Source organism: Xyrauchen texanus, chromosome 11 (genome assembly GCF_025860055.1).
Source record: "Xyrauchen texanus isolate HMW12.3.18 chromosome 11, RBS_HiC_50CHRs, whole genome shotgun sequence".
Lineage (NCBI taxonomy): Eukaryota > Metazoa > Chordata > Actinopteri > Cypriniformes > Catostomidae > Xyrauchen > Xyrauchen texanus.
The window spans coordinates 30,015,266-30,034,914 of NC_068286.1; the positions used below are offsets into that span (position 1 = coordinate 30,015,266).

General features: G+C 40.0%; 2 protein-coding genes across 2 annotated transcripts in view; one reads left to right on the forward strand and one right to left on the reverse strand.

Annotated features, from left to right (window-relative positions):
• Window positions 1–19,649, forward strand: part of LOC127651341 (neural cell adhesion molecule 2-like) — a 356,390-nt gene that overhangs the window by 47,497 nt on the left and 289,244 nt on the right. The gene's annotated exons all lie outside the window — the stretch shown is intronic.
• LOC127651377 (uncharacterized) lies at window positions 13,835–17,698 on the reverse strand. Its single transcript, XM_052137156.1, has 8 exons — window positions 17,419–17,698; window positions 16,022–16,163; window positions 15,388–15,485; window positions 14,786–15,084; window positions 14,529–14,619; window positions 14,189–14,304; window positions 13,982–14,057; window positions 13,835–13,906 (listed from the first exon to the last, which is right to left on the reverse strand). Exons 1-6 carry the CDS (start codon window positions 17,554–17,556, stop codon window positions 14,218–14,220), a joined length of 855 nt encoding a protein of 284 aa, XP_051993116.1. The 5' UTR covers window positions 17,557–17,698; the 3' UTR covers window positions 13,835–13,906; window positions 13,982–14,057; window positions 14,189–14,217.

The following is a 19,649-nucleotide window of genomic DNA, read 5'->3' on the forward strand; positions in this document are numbered from 1 at the left end:
TTAACTTTATATAATCTATTCTTAGTATACACAAACACTTAGATAAATAACACACATACTTATTGAGCCAATTATAATCAGGGCTCGATGTGAGGGGATGCTATACCCCTTTTTGCAAGAAATACCAAAAAACATCCCCCTTTTAAAACCACCACCATTAGATCGATTGTGTCATGTGTAACTTAGAACGTCTAGGTTATGGATGTAACCTCCGTTCCTTGATGGAGGGAACGAGACATTGTGTCGAAGAAGCGACACTAGGGGTCTCTCTTGAGAACCTTTTGCATCTCAGATCTATGAGAAAGGCCCAAATCAGCTGGACCGACTGGGGGTGAAGCTTCCACTCTCCAATGGGCAAGCGTTGTCATGAATGACCATGTTGAGGATGTGAGTGACTTGAGTCGCTGCTGGCTCCAAAGGAGGAGATGACGGGCAAGCTGTGACATGTGACGGGAACGTACACTACCTTGACCATTTATGTACGTTACTATGGTGGCACTGTCTGATCGAATCAAGATGTGTTTGCCCTGAATTAGCAGGAGAAACCTCCGCAGGGCAAAAAGTACAGCCAACAACTCTAGGAAGTTGATGTGCCAGCGCAGCCGGGCCCCTTTCCAAAGGCCCGCGGCTGAGTGCCCGTTGCACACGGCGCCCCAACCCAATTTGGAGGCCTGTGGTGACCAGGACGCATCGGGACACCAGCTGCAAGGGGACTCCTGTCCATAGAAAGCAGAGTTCTGTCCAGGGTTTGAAAGTTTAGCTGCAGGCGGGGTGATGAACACACGGTGTGTGCCGCGGCACCATGTTTGTCACAGGACCCGCAGAGGATGCCATATGCCCCAGAAGCCTCTGGAAATGTTTTAAGGGGACCGCCGTGCCCGGCCTAAACGAGTTGAATGGTCCTGGCCAGCCAGCGTAACGGATTGGGAAGCGAGAGCCATGCGTCCAAGCTCCGTGCTAGGGGCACTAAGGGGACGATTATTTTTGATGTTCCCGGTGGGGCTTCACAGAGGGGTGGAGTAGGTAATGTGCCGTCCCGAGGCTCTGGTGCTGAGAGAAGACTCGAAGCACTTACCTTGCTCCTTTAGTGACTGAGGTGGAGGTCCTACGGAGGCTTCCTCTAGACTCGTCAGAACCGGCCAGCCGGGGGACAACAGTCGTGGGGCTGGAGGCGAGAGGTCTGCATTTAATGTGCCGGGACTGTTGAGGTGTGACGGCAGAGTGCTGTGAGAATGGCATTTGTGGGCCAGGTGACCCAGAGACAAAGGGAATTGCTCTTTTATTGAGAATGTGAGTACCGCAGCCCGAAGGGGGTGCAGCAAATTAAGTAAACTTAACTGAAAATTTTCCTCCCGGCCCTTCACCGGGGGATGGAGTGGTCTTCTTACCAGCTCCGTAGCATACATCTTTGTCTCTGGGTCGTCCGTCTCAGGAACGCTTGGGAGCCTTCCGGGATTCGTGAGACGGGGGCGTGCGCCTCCTGCGGGGTGCTCTACGCTGGGGCTGAGAGCTGGGCCCGGGTTCCAACAGCATCCAACAGCAATCGCTCAGAGATGGGAGGAACAGTGTGTGACTCGCAGCTCGCTGCATACACAACCATTGGCTACGAAGAAAATTTCTGAATGAAACAGACGCATTTCCCTCCCTTTATACCCTTATGTCCGGGGCGGGACATGCAAATTCTGTCTGCCAATGTCTCATTGGCCTTTTCTCATAGATCAGAGATGCAAAAGGCTCTCAAGTGAGACCCCTAGTGTCGTTTCTTCGACACAACGTCGAAGTGAGCGACAGACGGGGAACTAATCATGCAAGTAAAAGATTTTTAATTTTAAAACATTTGATAAATAACAGACTTTAAATAAGGTCAATTAGTTGCCAGATTTCTATAGGTGAAATCCCCAAACAGATCTTGATACTTGTACAGTTTGGATATTTGATAATAGGGTGATGCTTCTTAGTCACACAATCTGGCAACCTTGAGACGCCAGTTTTCTGAAAAACTGGCAGGTATGTCGGAGATTGCGATGGTTTGATTTGTCCTTCCTATTTTCACATGAAACTTACACCACACTTTTCCAAATGTTTCACACACTTTCAAATGTGGTCAAGTAGTAGATGGCAGTAAAAATGTGTGTATGCAGTGGGTGAGCGGTCTTGGAAAAAAAACCATTGTTATGATCATAACGGGGATTCTTTTTATGAAATTAATCGTGGCACATTATGCCCATGTGTCCTAAGGGTCAATGAAGTGACACTCATTTTTGTCCTGATCTATTAAATTAAAAATATATAAAAAATGCAATTCACAAAAACCATATATTTGAAAACACCTCTTCTATGATTAACATAAATTGCTGAGTTTAGATTCATATTGATATTTTTAAAGTAAAAGTGAAGTAAAACAAATTATAAATTAGATTCTAAAGTAAAAAAATGTGATGTGCCCAGAGACAGTAAAAAAAATAATATAATTTATATATATTACAGTTTCATTAAAATCTGAAATTCTTGAAAAAAGAAATATTGTCATGACTAGTGCAGAATAATATTTTATTGTTATTTCTTAAAAATTAAACAGTAAAACAATCGTTTTAAAATATGATTCATATTTTAAAATGCTTTTGTCCACCAAATCAAAATCTTTGGCTGTAACCGACTCGTCACATACGGACGCTTCGGGCAGTTTCGTCACATATTGACGCGCCGGGTATACCTTTGGCGTCATTTTTCGACGCGCAGGGCGGTCCGATAGACTTCTATGTATCTCCGCGAACCGGAGCGTGTAGCGTTGAAATGTCACGTCTCGGGTAAGCTCACGCCGCGAATGGGTGGAGAGTCGAGACCGCGATAAATAACAATCAAAAGGAATAGGCTACAATGGCCCTCCAACTGTTTTTTATGTTTCAATACCGGACGCGTCGTAAAATGACGCCAAAGGTACACCTGGCGCGTCAATAAGCGACGCCAAGGGGTCCTGCCCTAGCGTCCGTATGTGACGAGTTGGGGTGTGAGAATGTGTTGAAACATAGGTAGCCATTTAGTTGTTTATGTTGACCATCAGAACTATAAAACACAGTAAAAAACATTTTTGTCAGTATTTAGTTTGCTGAGATGAACATTGGTACTGAGACTATATCATATAGATGTTCACTTCTATTAAAATGAATGGGAGAATTTGGAATGCCCATAAGTCAACGGATGTAGAAATGAAGATGCTTAAAAAACAACTGATTTTTATTTTGAGGTGTTTATGAAAAGGCGCATTTTATTATGTGGAGTAACCCAGAGAAAAAGTCTTGATATTTTTGACTAAAAAATTCAGTAAATTAATGATTAAGTTGTTTATACTCTCATATTGTTATGATTTGGGGAGTCAGGAAAAGGCAGACGGGAGGTTCGGATCCAAACGTGGCTTTATTGCAAGTGCAGGCAGTGATGAGGGCCGGGAAACATGGGAAGTGTAGTTTCTTTGACAAGGACTAGTGAAAAACACGGGGCGGACAACAAGGAAAACGTGACATGGAATGTGATAAGTGAAACAGAAAACATGGGGCAGACAACAAGGGATCGTGACGCATATATTCAAGGTGCAAAGAAAGTATTATAATACCTTTTTACTTAATGGTTACACCATATGACAATTTGAAAATGTGTTTAGTATTATTTATTTATTTGTAGACATTTCTATAAAGGTTTTTAAAGAATGGATGAAACCAAATTGGACAAAGATTACATTTCTGCGAATATGACATAAGGGTTTTAAACTAGATTTTTAAAAGGTTTCTCATTTTAATTTTGGGTGTAATTTGTCAATGACCCATAAGTAATAGACCCCACACACACACACACACACACACACACACACACACACACACACACACACACACACACACACACACACACACACACACACCTTAAAAGTGTACAAATCAACCACTGATTATAATTAAAGGCTGAGAAAAGTCTTGCAAACACAACACTATACATTTAATTTAATCAATTGTCACACATTATACATACATTTCTGCATATACATGGTGAAATTATTTATTTTTCACATATCCCAGCTAAGCTGGGGTCAGAGTGCAGGGTCAGCCATGATCACGGCCCCTGGAGCAGATAGGTTCAAGGGCCTTGCTCAAGGGCCCAACAGTGGTGTCTTGGTGGTGTTGGGGCTTGAACCCACGACCTTCTGATCAGTAACCCAGAGCCTTAACCGCTGAGCCACCACTGCCCCCTTATACATCCAGATAAGATCAAGTGAAAGACTGTTATAGGCAATGCGAATATATAATGTATAATATATATGTGTTTGTGGGTGTGTGTTTTGGGAAGACTGCAGCTGCACGAGGACTAGTCAGAAATTTTGCAAGCTTTTCTTCCTCAGATAATTTTTTTTAAAAATAACACAAAAATGAAAATAATGATGAAATCTATAGTTGTCTCTTACAGTTACAAGGCTGTTAAGGGACAAATAGTTTGCCTCATTTGACAGTGCAGTTAATAAGTAGTAGTTACACATACCTGAATCAGTTAGCAGAATACATCTTGCTGTTGAAGTGCTGATGTTGGCTGAGGCTGTTTTAATACTTTTTTAAAATGTCCATTTCAATATTCTAATAAATCTCATCAAGACAAGTGCACTATCAACCAGTTGTCTCTTAACAGGGTTGGAAGGGTTGCTTTTGAAATGTATTCCACTACAGAATACATGCTGTAAAATATAATTTGTAACATATTCCGTTAGATTACTCAAAGTCAGTAACATATACTTTGGATTACTTCTTCAGCACTGGTAGAGTTTTTCACTTGTTTTGACTATAAAAACCCTAAGTAAGACAAAATACACATGATAAAAATACATTCTCTGAAAAACCTAAATATAATGCAGTGTTGTTTCTAAAACAAGAAAAATCTAATTGGTCTTGATTTAAGGATTTTTTGATATTTTTACTGGAAAACAATAAAAAAAATATTATCAAGAATACGATTTTGCCCTAATATCAAAGGTCTTACTAAAAAAAAAAATTATGATCTAACGTGAATTTTCTTGATAAAAAAATATGATCGTGGCTGGTAACGTGCATGTAAAATGGCTAGAAATAGCATTTTAGCTTAGCGTAAAGCAGACAATTTACACAAGGTTTATTTCTATTTCTTCTGCTCCAAACTTACTTCAAACTTACTTCTCTGTCTGCTCGTATGAATGTAACACCATAATCATAACAAAGTGTTCCACTGCTGTTCAAATGCACTTTAGATTGCATCATTTATATGTATACAATTTTTTCCATTTCAAAGGACTAAATATTAAATGAAACAGATGACAATAAAATGCAAAGTAATCTCTTCAGTAATCAAAATATTTTTTGAATGTAACTGTATTCTAATTACCTATGATTTAAACTGTAACTGTAGTGGAAAACAGTCCCAATCCTGTTTATGAGATGGCTTACTGATGTGTGGTCCACCTGAGAGTTGACGACCTTCATTGATGTCAGACTCAACAGACTTTAGTGGATGAAAAAAGTTGGGATTCGTTTTTATTGTATAAAAAATGCTTTAGAGGCCTCTGCAGTGCCTAAAATTGATGTCATTTATGTGAGCAGTGCTAAAGGCTTTCCTCAGGTCTGTGCTGTTTACATAAAGTCGTCATAAATGCTCACATGAGGTCTTTAACCAGAGGCTGTTGGGAATTAAATGTTCACAGAAATGTCACGGCTAATTGAATTTATTATGGCGCTCCATGGTGGCAGGTGTCATTTACCAAAGGTAATGAAATCACAGTCATTGTTTGTTTGTTTTTACAATAAGTACTATATTGATATTTTAGATGCCTAAGGGACTATAGCAATATGCCTTTGAATAAGTCTAAACAAATTAAATTATAAATCTCATATATCACGTTAACATACCTGTATTTCCTCTCAGGACCCATAGCTAACTTAAGTTAACATGAAACACTGTTTGAACATGTAGTAACAAAGTAAACAGAGTAAATTGTAATTTCATTTTAATTTTTAAATCAGTTTTTAGCACTGTATCTCACTTGGCAATGATACATTCATGCAACCTTTTTTATTGTGCTAATTAAAACATTATTTATCTAAACTAGTGGTCGACTGATATATCGCTGAGGCCGATATTCTGACTTTTTTAAATTATCGCATTGGCCGATACATTTTCCTGTTTGGCCGATTTGTTTCCTGAGGGCACCTAGAATCACCTGCTTGCATGTGAAGCGACTGAGACATGTAAATGACCAATCAAGTTTCGATTTGTTGTTACATGCCATCGTGTTAATACAATAACAGACCAATGTTCAACATAGTCTAATTTAAACCGTCCACATATCAGAGCCGCGACAGACACTTTTGACCTTATAATGTTAAAGTGCTCACCTGTTTCATTCACACTCTCTCTCCTCAACAGTTCCTTTTAACATTTAACAGTCTTGTCTAATAATAAAAAGGCAAATATCAATAAAACTAATATCATATACATCTGCAAATATGCACATATCTCTTTAAAACAGATTTAATAACCCAACCTCACACAACTTCAGCAGATCCTGCATCCTCTGGTTTGCTCATATATTCCTCTGAAGCATGTATTCTAACAGTCTCTCCTCAACATTTCCCTGTCACCTTGAACTTTCTTTTCTAATGATAAAAAGCAAATATCGATAAAACTTTTATTATAGTATGTTTGCAAATATGCAGATATCTTGTTTAAACAGATGTAATAACCCAACCCCACACAACTTCAGCAGATCCAGTATCCTCTGAAGCATGTATTCTAACAGTCTCTCCTCGACAGTTCCCTGTGACATTTTACTTTCTTTTCTAATCATAAAAGTCAAATATCAATAAAATGTGTATTATACCATTTGAAAATATGTAGATATCTCGTTTAAACAGATGCAATTCACGAACCTCACGAAAATCCAGCGTTATCTTCCCATCGAGTGCTCATCTAATATTTCTGAAGCGCGTATTCTATCACATGCGCTCTTTCCCCAGTTGCGTTCTCAAGAAGTGTGAACCCTGGCCGTTCTTCCTCCCTAGCCTAGCGGCCGTCAAGTCTTTGGAGAGACTTGCTGCTGCCCCAGTACAGGCGTCAACAGCCCCCGTACTGAAGTAAGTGCTCCACATGTGCTGGTTGTCCCCCTAGGCAACCCCGTGTGATGTATATTCCGCAAAATGGTTTACCTGCCGGTAAACCGCGTCTTCCTTGGGCAGAGGGCCTCTGTCCTTGGTCGCCGTGTTTGTAGTAACTCCTCCCCCATTGGGTAGGATCTACCATGACACCGCTCCGCACAATGTGCTTCCGATCCTAACCAGTAAGACCGCGTGTTGTATTCCACCTAAAATTCCCCGGGGCCGGTCGTGGTCTCCGTGGTGACACTCCTATACCCATATGTCCGGGGGAGTGGCATGCAAATTCCACACGCCAATTTTCATTGGCCTTTTCTCAAGATCAGAGATGTCTGGGCTCCACAGGAGTGACCCCTAGTGTCAACTCACTGACACAACATCTCGTTCCCTCCATCAGGAAATGGAGGTTACGTTAGTAACTGAGACGTTCTTTGTCCATGTGATCATAAATGAAAAAATTTACTCGTCAAGCATCATAATCTCTATCGCTTGATTTTACCCCTGGAATACCTGGAAAATTGCCTTGTTTTGTCGAGAAGTGCTTGAGATTAAAACAGTGTCCATAAAAGATGAGATCCACACAATTTCATTGTATAATGTGTATTAAAATCCTTTCTGTTCTTTAAAGTCAGATAAGTAAAATCAAACATCTCTGTCAAATTCAGATCTGCTCTTGTTCACAGATGATCTTTAGCTTGTTAATTACTGTAATGAGCTCGTTTCTCTTGAGCTCCTGAGTGAAGCGCTTAACATACAGCAGCTAAAATTCACAGTGTGGCTAATTATTTAATTTAACACATATGTGTGCTATTTAAAAAATATTGCAATATGTACAAATATTGTTGCCACATCCAAGCTTAATATGCAGTCAACTATAAATAAGCCATTTGTAGTTTAATGAACCTACACAACCTAAAAGTACTTTTGGTTTGTCACACTTTATATTCATACTTGTACTAAAATTGTACTTAATTATTTTCTTTTTGTTATGTGTCCCATATACACATTAAACAATTTATTTGTCTATTTTTAAGATTTTCAAATTTCAATTTCAAATTCCCATCAAATTGAGTAATCTTTCAATAATTGAAAATTATTATAAAATAAGCGTACATGTGAAGTATTATTACATTTTAATTAAATGTATCACTTTATACTTAAATAATAATATGAACATTTGATTTAAGATTACTCAATTCAGGAAAATTGATCATGCAAATTTAAAATTGATATGCGTACATTTTAAAAGTAGACAAACTTTTTTTGGAATATAAAGTTACCAAAAAAATAAATCACATTTCTAATCTAGTGGTCACCGTTATACAGTAGATTTTTTTTGCAGATGCTTATATCTTGAAATCAGAGTGGGTAATAATAATTGATTTAATGTTGATATGTGTGTATATACATCAATAACATGTAATGGTATTTATGTTATATAAACATGTTACATGTTATGTAATTAAAACATAGATGGATGGATGAATGGGTCTACTCATAATGCTTTTCTGCAGAGTGGTAATTAAAAACACATTTATATTAGAAATATTGTTTTCAGAATATGATCATACAGCAGTCTTGGCAGTGTATTTTTTGTGCTATTCACATTATGCCAATAACATCCTAATTTTCGGCCCACTCACAGTCAGGCATCTCTATAGGCTCTTCATACTACTACACACACCATTACATTTTATTTTAATAGAGAAAATATACATTATGCATATGCATAACTAAATATGCATTAGGAATTATATCCTGTCCTTGAGAGGGAATTAGAGAGCATTATGGCTTAAAAGTGGCCTGTTCACATTACTAAATAATTTTATACATGCTGCATTTGCTATAATTCTCTATGGGCTAATGTGAAATACTTGTGCAATGTATAAAGATATTCTATTCTAATGAGATTACAGCAAATGAAAACAGAAAGTGCGTCTTTGAAATATGGGAAGCAATTGACACACCAACTGATTTACTTTTCCAAAAAGCTCTGTATTCCTGCATATCTTCATCCTATTAGAAACACAAATCAGCTTGTGTAAATGTAGGACAACACTCACCTTAGAGTATCAAAATATTATAAATTTCAGCTGTGTTCAGTCTCAAAACATTGATGAAAAAACAATCAAATTTGTACACTTCAATTTCATATCTCGTGAGGCAATTTAACTCGAGAATTACAGTTGCAAGTGCTGTGTTTTTACCAATGATTAATTTAGTGTTTAGAATAACTATTTCTGCTGGGCCAGAAACTATCACAGTCATCGATCATTGATATTGGATGATTCATCTTGGTTAATATTGTGCCGCTTTGAGTCAAACACTGTTGGGAAAATGAACTGTAGCTGTGAGTCGCTAGTGCGCAAAACAAACCATGATAGTTGTGGTTTAATTCAAGAAGCACATGTGATAAACTGCTTAAATGTGTTTTATACCACGGGACAGTTGAATTGGATTCTGGAGGTGATTTGGGGAATTCAATGGGCATGTCTCGCCGGGTAATTCCCCGCAGACCTCCCTTTTCCCAGTACGCTCCTCTCCACCCATCGAGTTCCAAGATGAGACCAGCTCGCCTCATGGCCAGCTTAACATCTCTTGTGGGGCTCACGAGCAGGATGAGTCCTCAATTGCTGCATCAGAGGCACACTGGTGATGTCAGATGCCGAGGACTCTACTGGTCTGCCACCTTGCCCGAAGAAGGCTGGCGTTGTTTTGGTGGCATGAGGGGGACCTACACAATATTAGGCAGGTGGTTTTAATGTTATGGCTGATCGGTGTATTGTGCTTTTTTTGGCACTTTTCTAAAAAGTAATTTATTGTAACTGTACATTTATCTGCTTGCTTCGTGTTTTAAATTGTTGAGTAGGGTTGTCACAATACCAACATTTCAGGAGTTGGTACTGATACCAGTACATTTCATGATTCTCAATACAAATTTTGATACCTCAGCAAAAATGGGTAATATGCTGTTGAACACTCTTTTTACATAAATTCCAGGTTTGTTTACCACATTATGTTCCAAATCACTTCGCCTTGTAACTTCTGAATAAAGTTTAATTTTAACAGAACTTCAAAGATTCATACAGCCAGCACAGAAGATAAAATGCATGACAAACAATTTTGATCCGTAATTGGAATAAAAATGTAAATGGAGAGCAAATGGCAAATAAACATTTGCTCAATTAAATTAGTTTGCAATAATTCAAAGGTCTGTCAATTATTCTGTTAACACTTTACAATTTCTGTTTGTTAACATAAGCAAATGCATTAGGTATCATGAATTAACAATAAAGATTACAATAATGTTGGTAACTTGTTAAAATATACAACTTATGTTAAAATGTATTAGTATATGTTTAATTTAACATCATGTTAATGAATATAAATGAAAGCAACCTTTATATAAAGTGTTTCCATTATTACTTAAAGCCCATGGTGCAGGTTAAACACCACTGTCGATTAATGGGTAGATAAAGCAGTCAAGATATGTATATAAAGTTAGAAATGTCTTCAAAATGGTGTTAAAGTCCAGTTTTTGTAGTTTTTGGTTAGAAACGGTTATTTTTTAGGCGATTCGGCGATGACGTCACATGAGGTAGACGCGGTGGAATGTAGCCTCAGCCGTTCTCAGCTACTTGAACTAATTCTAGCAGACTAGCACTGACTGCTATGGCGTCTAACTGGGATGAGGAAGAGGTGGCAAGACCCACAGTTAACATTTATGATGGCCCACAGCCATACAATTTCGAACCGTTTAGACGTGAGAGGGCGAATGAGGAAATACCGAGAGCAGATGGCCGTCAAAGACAAATAAATGCATGGTCAGAGGAGAATGAATGGAGAGTTGGTGTAGTGTCCTGGTGAGTTGCTATCATTTAGAAATGCAGCAATGACCGCTGGAGCTAGTAGTCTATGAACAGCAGTGCATACAATAACTTTTATGCTTTATTTCTAAGCTTTTACCTCTTTCTCCGGTGAAAATGTTGTTTCGCCGTAGCCGACGCCGAGTAGGCGTCGTCACTGTGATTATTGTTGATAGTGCCAACTAGTTTTCCTCGTGATTGATTGTCATTGACACCGTCAGGCTTACCGGGAGAGGGAGTGAGTGAGTAGTAAGCGTCTGTGTCGCTGTGTTTGGCAGGTGTCTGTGTGGGCGGTGTCGTCCCATGGAAACTGTAGTGGAGAGCTTGTGTTGTAGGGAGGTGAGCGCGTTTTGGTCGCTGGTCGAGGATCTCACCCCGCGGCCAGCAGATGTAACGTGCCTAACGCAGCATCCTGGATTTGAGGCATGCTGCCTGAATCCGTTTGTGCTACAAATAGCATATTCACACTTCAGACAGGATCATGGTCCCCTTCAAGCCAGCACGCACGAGTATGTTCATGGTTTACGTTTACTTTACCAATGTTTTTACACTGAGTCCTTTGAACAACAGCAATAGGTGACAGGAGATGTCTTGCATGCACAAACATGCATAAGAGACAGGCTTCAAATGACGTTTCCAACCTACTTACAGAGTTTAAAACTTAAGAATCTTTCCTACTTATTCCTAGGCAATACCGGTACACTGCGTACAGGCAGGCTATACAGCTGGGCTTATGGAGTTTTAGGGAGGAGTATAAGGAAGCCTCTACCCTCTTGTGTGGTTTCAACCATCAGACAAAACTTCCAAAGTGGTGACCAAACCTATCAGGGCTTTCAATGGCCTCGTTTGGATGAGAATGAATAAAAATAATTGTTTATTCTGTTGTGATCGCCCAATTGCCCTTAAAATGTTAAAGTACACAGAACACATGAATTTTAATAAGAAAAAACAGTTTATTGGCATTGCTTGTAAGGGTTACTAAACATTTACTGAACAAGGACAAGGATTACTGAACAAAGACACAGGTTGCAAGTAAACAAATCTATATAAAAAAGCCCACTGATGAAGGGCTAGACCTGAAACCTTTGCACATTGTTTCTTTTGCCTGCAAAAGTGTGGTCTTACCTGAGGGTCAACTGATGGTTCTCGCACTCACTCACACTCACTTACTCACACACAGTCACACACAGTCACTCACACACACTCACACTCTTTCATGAATGCATATGCAGTGATACATGCAAAAGCATATCAAGCTGACACACAGTGAACCCAGACAAAACCGCACACAGAGGTTGACAAGGCACAGGTAAAATGATTGGTAAATAATTTTGAATTACATAAAACAAATTTCATGCAAATAACAGACAGAGGAGCAGACATGCAGCATGCAGGACCCCTTGAATGGGGTACAGCGACAATTAATGCCACTTACAAAGACGAAAAAAAGTAATGATTTAGTGCAAAGTAAAACCAAAGCAACAACACACAAAACATGCAGAATACAGGAAACCACCACCAAATGAGATGACAGGGACAGAAGGAAAGAAGATAAATAACAACTAAAATAAATACTTACAACTAAATCATTGGACTTGTCTGTGGAAAAAAATAATAATAATAATGAGAATTTAGGTTCTCTTGTAGCGTGACTGCCGGGCTAGGAAGAGGCTGACGGCCTCCTCCTTAGGAACCTGTTCAAAGGATTTAGCGATGGGGCGGGTGCATCGGAGGACAAATTAGCGCTAACCTCTCGAAGAGCTGCAGGTGAAAGGGTGTAGCTTTCCTGAAGGGCCTTCATCAATGATGTTGCATAACCTGCAGATATAATAATAATAATACTGAATAAAGATCATTGCCACTGATCACAGATGTCTCGTGAGCCATCTCAAAATATGATAGAACTGCATGACACTGCTTACCGTATGAGGCTGCCTCTTTGATGGGACGCACCACATGGGCACCTTTTCTGAAGCGCGGATACCGCACACAGTACTTCTCCGTCCCATCACTTTTCCGTGCTGTCTCACGGTTGGCATTGTGATTGTAATGCAGCGCCGCTAAGAGAAGCCTACAAAATAACACATTTGAGATTTTTTTTACTACAATAGGCATGATAATAGGTACTATTATTACTATAAAAGGCATAATAATTGGCTGTATTATTCCTTGGATAGCACTGACCTGCTATACATCCCAACGTATGAAAACCCTGTGTGCTTGGGTGCGAAGTGCAAGATGAGGGAGTGGTAAGCCTCAAGGGAGAATGTCTGATGCTGTGGAGACAGCTGTCGAACATCTTTCAGTAAGGCAGTCCTCGTGATTATGTTCTCCAACTTTACTGCTGCCAATGAGCCTGCAAAGACCAAGACAGGGAGGCAGACAGACACACAGATGGAAAACGTATAAATAGACAAGATAGATTCAGACAAAAATTCTTTTTTAATGGAAACACATGAAATGGTCCTGCATATGAATTATAGCAAACATAAACAGTAAACAGAATGTTATGAGATTGCCAGGGAATGAAAAAATAATTTAATCATCATAGGTCACATGTTAAAGCACTCAGACAGCAAATACAACAAAACTGTAGAGCGTACATAATACCACATGCTGTGTGTACTGTACCTGGGTCCAGCCACTCTTTGTTGCGCTGATCCCCGTCTAGAGGGCCATGGGCACAACTGGAGAAAGCAGGGGTGTCATGGTCATGGATGTCCTGGATGTGGTTGACTAAACTTTTCCATTTAGCCTCCATGACTGCTGGGTTGCCGTCTGGGGTTGAGGCTGCAGTCCAATAGAGGTGATTCACTATAGCAGGCCTCCACAGCTGTAGTTGGTCACACTCTTTTGAAGCTGCATCCAATGCCTTCCCCAGACCTGTTTTAGAACAAATGGTATTAATTGATATGCACTAACAAAAACTGCTTCAAGGTTCCAACAATGGATACATACTTTTGGCAATGTGCCACACATCAAAATAATGCCGTGTCCCTTCAGGGCTCAGCTCCTCTCTCACCCATTTGGCAACCTAAGGAGAAATAAACAAACTTTTGTGGATGATTGACCTGTGTGGCCCTCCGTGTATCAGCAAACCACAAACATCCAGCTTCAGTGCAATTCAGATGTTTACATTCTATACTGCATTTTTATTGTAAATACCTGGCGATGACGGTCCGTGATCAGCGTTGCTAAATGCAGGTCCTTTCCCTCAGCAGGCCAACACTGCGCTTGAGCCCTTCAAGCTCACACCAAGAGCTGTTGGGGACCTCTGAGCTCTGCAACATGACATAACAGTGTAAGTGTAAAATGCTGGTGTTGTTGAAGGAGGCGTGAATGAACCGACGCGTTGCTGGTCCAAGCATTACGATACACTGTACTCTAGTTAGGCAATGCACAAAGCTCTAAGCATCGTTGTACTAGTGGAAAGATGTTATATTAATATACAATCAGTTTACTAAATTGCAGAGTTCATTTCTTTGTCTAATAACATCAGGTTTACCTGAACAAGCTGAACATCCACCACCTTGTTCACTCTGTCCTCGATCAGAGAGTAGGATCCATACTTCGCGCAGTGCCCAGGAGAATCTGACCTGGAATTAATTACAAATTTGAATTAGGTTTCAAGTTTTTAATAACCAAGGTCTGTAAAGACAATCCACCATGCCATCTGCAAATGCCAACTAAAGCCACCCTACATGATAACAAATAAAAAAATCAAAATGTGCAACTGGTCTATGAGCTCTCACACTGGTTTACCTGCAGTCACCAGCAAGAACTAGCCCGCCATCCATTGCCCGTAGGTCACTAAAATTCTTCGCTTGATCGTTTTGCCAGGCCTGAACGATTACAGGGATGGTGTAGCGGTGCTGATGGCGAAAGTAACTGCTCGCACTGATGCACTGCAGGCCAAACAGAGTCAACATTCTTAATGTCTGGGTGGCCAAACATCCAGTGAAATGAATGGCCCCGCTTAACAGGAGGTTGCAGGTCGGCATGTTCCTGTGGAGCATTGGCTGGTTTTGCCAGAAACGGTGGTAGCCACATGATGCACAGACCTAGATATGTAAAAAAAAAAAAAAAAGAAGAAGAAAAAAAAAGTGTAATCAACAGTATATCAGGATTCAATATAGATTAGGTACTGTACATTACTGGTCAAAGGTTTCATGTTTTCAATGAAACACACATGACCAATACAGTATAACACTCAAATATGATGCCATCACAAACCAATAGACTAAAGCCAGCCTGGTACATACATTGTAAATTAAATTAACTGGCAAGACAGTCAGAGCTATCAGATTGTAATTAGATATTCTGATTTTCTAATCAGATGGCCTGCTGCGTAAACAAAACCGTACCTGCTTGATCTTAAGAAAAGTTCCTTCCTGCTGCACGATGCTACTATCTGACCTCTCACAACAGGCCGGACAGATGACAAAAAGGCCCATCAGCTCCTCTTGGCAAACAATGAATTTGTCAATGCCACTACAAGAACAAAAAAATAGTTGTTGGGGGCATTCAAACTACCAAAGCTACAGTACACAAAAATGAGCATTCAAAATGGTCTATGTTGGTTTTAAACTATCTCACTTGTGATGGGGTCACACGTGTAAGGTGGCTCCTCATCAAACAAGTCTTCCTCATGCATCGGCTCTTCGGGCACTCCACGATAAGTCACTGATGACAGAGGCATTATCATCATCTTCATCTGTCTGTTCAGGACTAGCAAGGGGAGTGGAGGTTTGTGTGCCGAATGATGTCTGTGTGCCCACGCTGACCATCTTGGGCTTCAGGTTAACCTGCACAGCTGTGGAGAGGCAGTAAACATAACCAAACATGAGACAATCATGGCAAATCTAAACTGGTATGTTTTTTGGTGTAGGCTATGTATTAATTTAATCAATGTGTATGGAAATGTTCTGATTGCATAGATACTGGCAATGTTTTAGAGACCATATCTAATAACTACCCCTTAAAATACCCAAGTTTTACCGTGAGACCATCGGGGGGGCTTCAAAGAACACTGTGTCCCAGCGTCAGAAGTGGAGGAGGGCAAGGGCTGATCCCCAGTATCGACACTCTCCACAGTGTCTACACTGTCCACAGTCTCCTGCTGTGAGGCGTCTGTCAACATCTTACGAAAACAAATATGAAAAAGGGTCAGCAAAATGCAAATGAGTGTAGTGGTGAAATAAGAGGTGGGTATACTATGAATACTTAGAACAGTGATTCGTAAGCACATTGGGTGTACAAGCACATTGCAGGAGTACATGGAAACATTTAATCATTTATTTTCAACTTGGAAGTACTGAGAATTATTTACTTATCATCTTTGAAATTCCAAGAAGATAAGTAAATATTCCCAGTCATTTCATAAGTCCATCAATAAAATGGGACGTGTGTGCTACAACTAACGTTAGTTTCCCAGTGGAAACAATAACCTATGGCACAGCCATAAAGCTTTCATGATGATATGGACTTTTACTTCAGGGCAATTTTGTTATTATTCTAATTTTTATTCGTGAATCACGAAATATGCTCTTCTAATGTCAGAGTGATCGTGCTTGTAAGTTAGTGGAGGCTGTGTCAAAGGGAACACCCATCCATCCATCCATCCATCTTCAACCGCTTATCCGAAGTCGGGTCGCGGGGGCAGCTGCTCCAGCAGGGGGCCCCAAACTTCCCTATCCCGAGCCACATTAACCAGCTCTGACTGGGCGACCCCGAGGCATTCCCAGGCCAGTGTGGAGATGTAATCTCTCCACCTAGTCCTGGGTCTTCCCCGAGGCCTCCTCCCAGCTGGACGTGCCTGAAACACCTCCCTAGGGAGGCGGCCAGGGGGCATCCTTACCAGATGCCCAAACCACCTCAACTGACTCCTTTCAACACAAAGGAGCAGCGGCTCTACTCCGAGCTCCTCACGGATGACTGAGCTCCTCACCCTATCTCTAAGGGAGAAGCCCGCCACCCTTCTGAGGAAGCCCATTTCGGCCGCTTGTACTCGCTGACCTAGTTCTTTCGGTCATGACCCAACCTTCATGACCATAGGTGAGGGTAGGAACAAAAATTGACCGGTAGATCGAGAGCTTTGCCTTCGGCTCAGCTCTCTTTTCGTGACAACGGTGCGATAGAGCGAGTGCAATACCGCCCCTGCTGCCCCGACTCTCCGGCCAACCTCCCGCTCCATTGTCCCCTCACTCGTGAACAAGACCCCGAGGTACTTGAACTCCTTCACTTGGGGCAAAACCTCATTCCCTACCTGGAGTACGCACTCCATCGGTTTCCTGCTGAGAACCATGGCCTCAGATTTAGAGGAACACGGTATACAAAATACACACAGAGCTAGCTAACACGCAGCTTGTAAACATTAACGTTAGCATGATGCTTACCGTGGCAATTTCTTGCTTGCGGCAGACGGTGTCTCTCGACCTCGGGACGGGGCAAGCAGAGAGGTTTGCGTTCACAGACGGCACGGCGGTAGGAAGTAATTTAGCACTCCTCTCACTCTTTAATCCAAGTGAGACCATTTTAGCATCCCCTGAGTGGTAATCCTCCACTTTGAAATGCGCGCTGCATATTCTCGAGTAGGCGGTGACAGAGCTAGCTGAAAAATCTGCCCGCCTAATCTTCACAAACTGCACCCAGCTTCGGAAGATCCCTTTGTCCTTGGGGAAGGAATGGACCCTATGTCCAGTTTTGCTGGAGTTCTTGCACCGCCACAAACACAGTAATAAACCATTTTGACTAACGTTATTTATGATCTACTCTTTATCTATCTCTAAGCTATCTGTTATGCTATGCTATCTCTCACTATCTATGCTATTCTATCTATGCTATGCTATTCTATCTATCTATCTATCTATCTATCTATCTATCTATCTATCTATCTATCTATCTATCTATCTATCTATCTATCTATCTATCTATCTACTTATAAATCTGTCACTGTCACTCTTTCACTAGTTAGCTACTCCTCGTCTCACTCTCCCTCAATTGTAAGAGCGGGCCATGGCTTTCTTCTGTCATCTAACAGTCAGCTGAGTACCTCATGTGACGTCATGGAATGCATTGTGGGAGAAATAAGAATAATCGCTAAGCTGTAGCTAAAAGCTAACATATCACCTACTTTTCCGTATTATATTTCTTTTTTGTAGTACCCTACAACATCAAATACAATGGATAACTGTTTAAATGTTTATTACCAACTAGAAAATTGCCAAAAAAAAAAAAAAAAAAAAACCTGCACCATGGGCTTTAATTAGATTGACATTTAAATATTTTAAGCTCTGAAATCTTATTGGAGGATCCACTTTGAAGGCCACTGTAAAAATAAGCAATTTCATTCACTTCAGTTTAATTTTATTCAATTTTAATATTATGTTTTGAAAATGAGGCAATAAGTGTTGTGTTGCTACAAATAATAAAAAAAAATACTTATATTCCATATTATATATTATAGCTATTTTAAATACATATATCTATTTATTGAACTTACTTTATCAGATTTCTCCTGCCAACATTTAATTTAAAAAAAAGAGGATGTACATTACAGTGATTTTACCACAGTTAAGAGGATTATTAAGCACTTTGTATTGAGTTGTGCTTTGTTCTGATTCAATGTATTTCTGCTACTCAAGTTAAGCAAGAAATCGCTCTGCGTTTGTTCACTATGACAACACAACAAAACTCTGCATTTGTTGTGGCAAAATCTAGACTAGATACTTGCAAAACACCACACAAAATGTGTAAAATGTGACTTATTTAGCCACATATATTAGTAATATATACATAAAGTTCTAAATATTAGATAGCTCTGTTCATCGAAATCAAACGGAACCAAACATCCTCCTGTCATAGTAGTTGACATTTATTATCATGAATCATAAGTGAGATATTATAAAACACCTGCCACATCTCTGTCATACCTGCTGAGCATGTAACTCTCCACATTATTTAACAGTCAACTAAACGGCTGTTAAATATACGCATGCTAAAGCATTACCATCCGCAGATCTCAGTCAGTTATTACCATGCAGGTTTAACATAATGCATTCAGATTACACATGCAAATGCTCCCAGACAAAATGAATGTGGGCCAGAAATTTCCACAGATATGTAAGTGATAATGTACATTTAGCCGTTTCTTATCGCAAAATAAACCCAGACAGGGTGTATCACCGTGTGAATGGGTTTATTATTTCAATAACAATTGCTGACTGTACATTTTCCCATTTATTACATGGCTGCTAACCAAATAAATAAACATAAAATATTGATTTGCATTGAAACTATGTAATTATGTAAGAATAAAGAAATCGCTGAAAAGCTGAAATCCACCTCCAGTGGATGTTTATTTTACACTAAATGACTGTCTGACTGCTTATTATGCATCTTATTACAAGACTACTTGCCAAATAAATAAATAAATGCACATGAAACATTGATTTGAGTTGAAATAATTTTACTTGCTTACTTGTAGAGATGAGAAGCAGGAGAGATGGCTGGTAATACCCAGATGAGCTGTCTGTTGAGTAAATGTGTGGTTGTTACTGAGAAATATCAGACCGCTAGATGGTACCATTGACCAATTAGAATTGACTACTTCAGAGTGCCATGTAAG

Bases quoted from the DNA above. Each gene is read 5' to 3' on its own strand.
- LOC127651377 (XM_052137156.1), bottom strand. From the start codon at position 17,556: ATGGTCTCACTTGGATTAAAGAGTGAGAGGAGTGCTAAATTACTTCCT. The intron at 15,085-15,387 runs GTACGGTTTTGT...TTACATATCTAG, and splicing joins CTTTTCTTAAGATCAAGCAG to GTCTGTGCATCATGTGGCTA. The intron at 14,305-14,528 runs GTAAACCTGATG...GTCATGTTGCAG, and splicing joins TGGATGTTCAGCTTGTTCAG to AGCTCAGAGGTCCCCAACAG.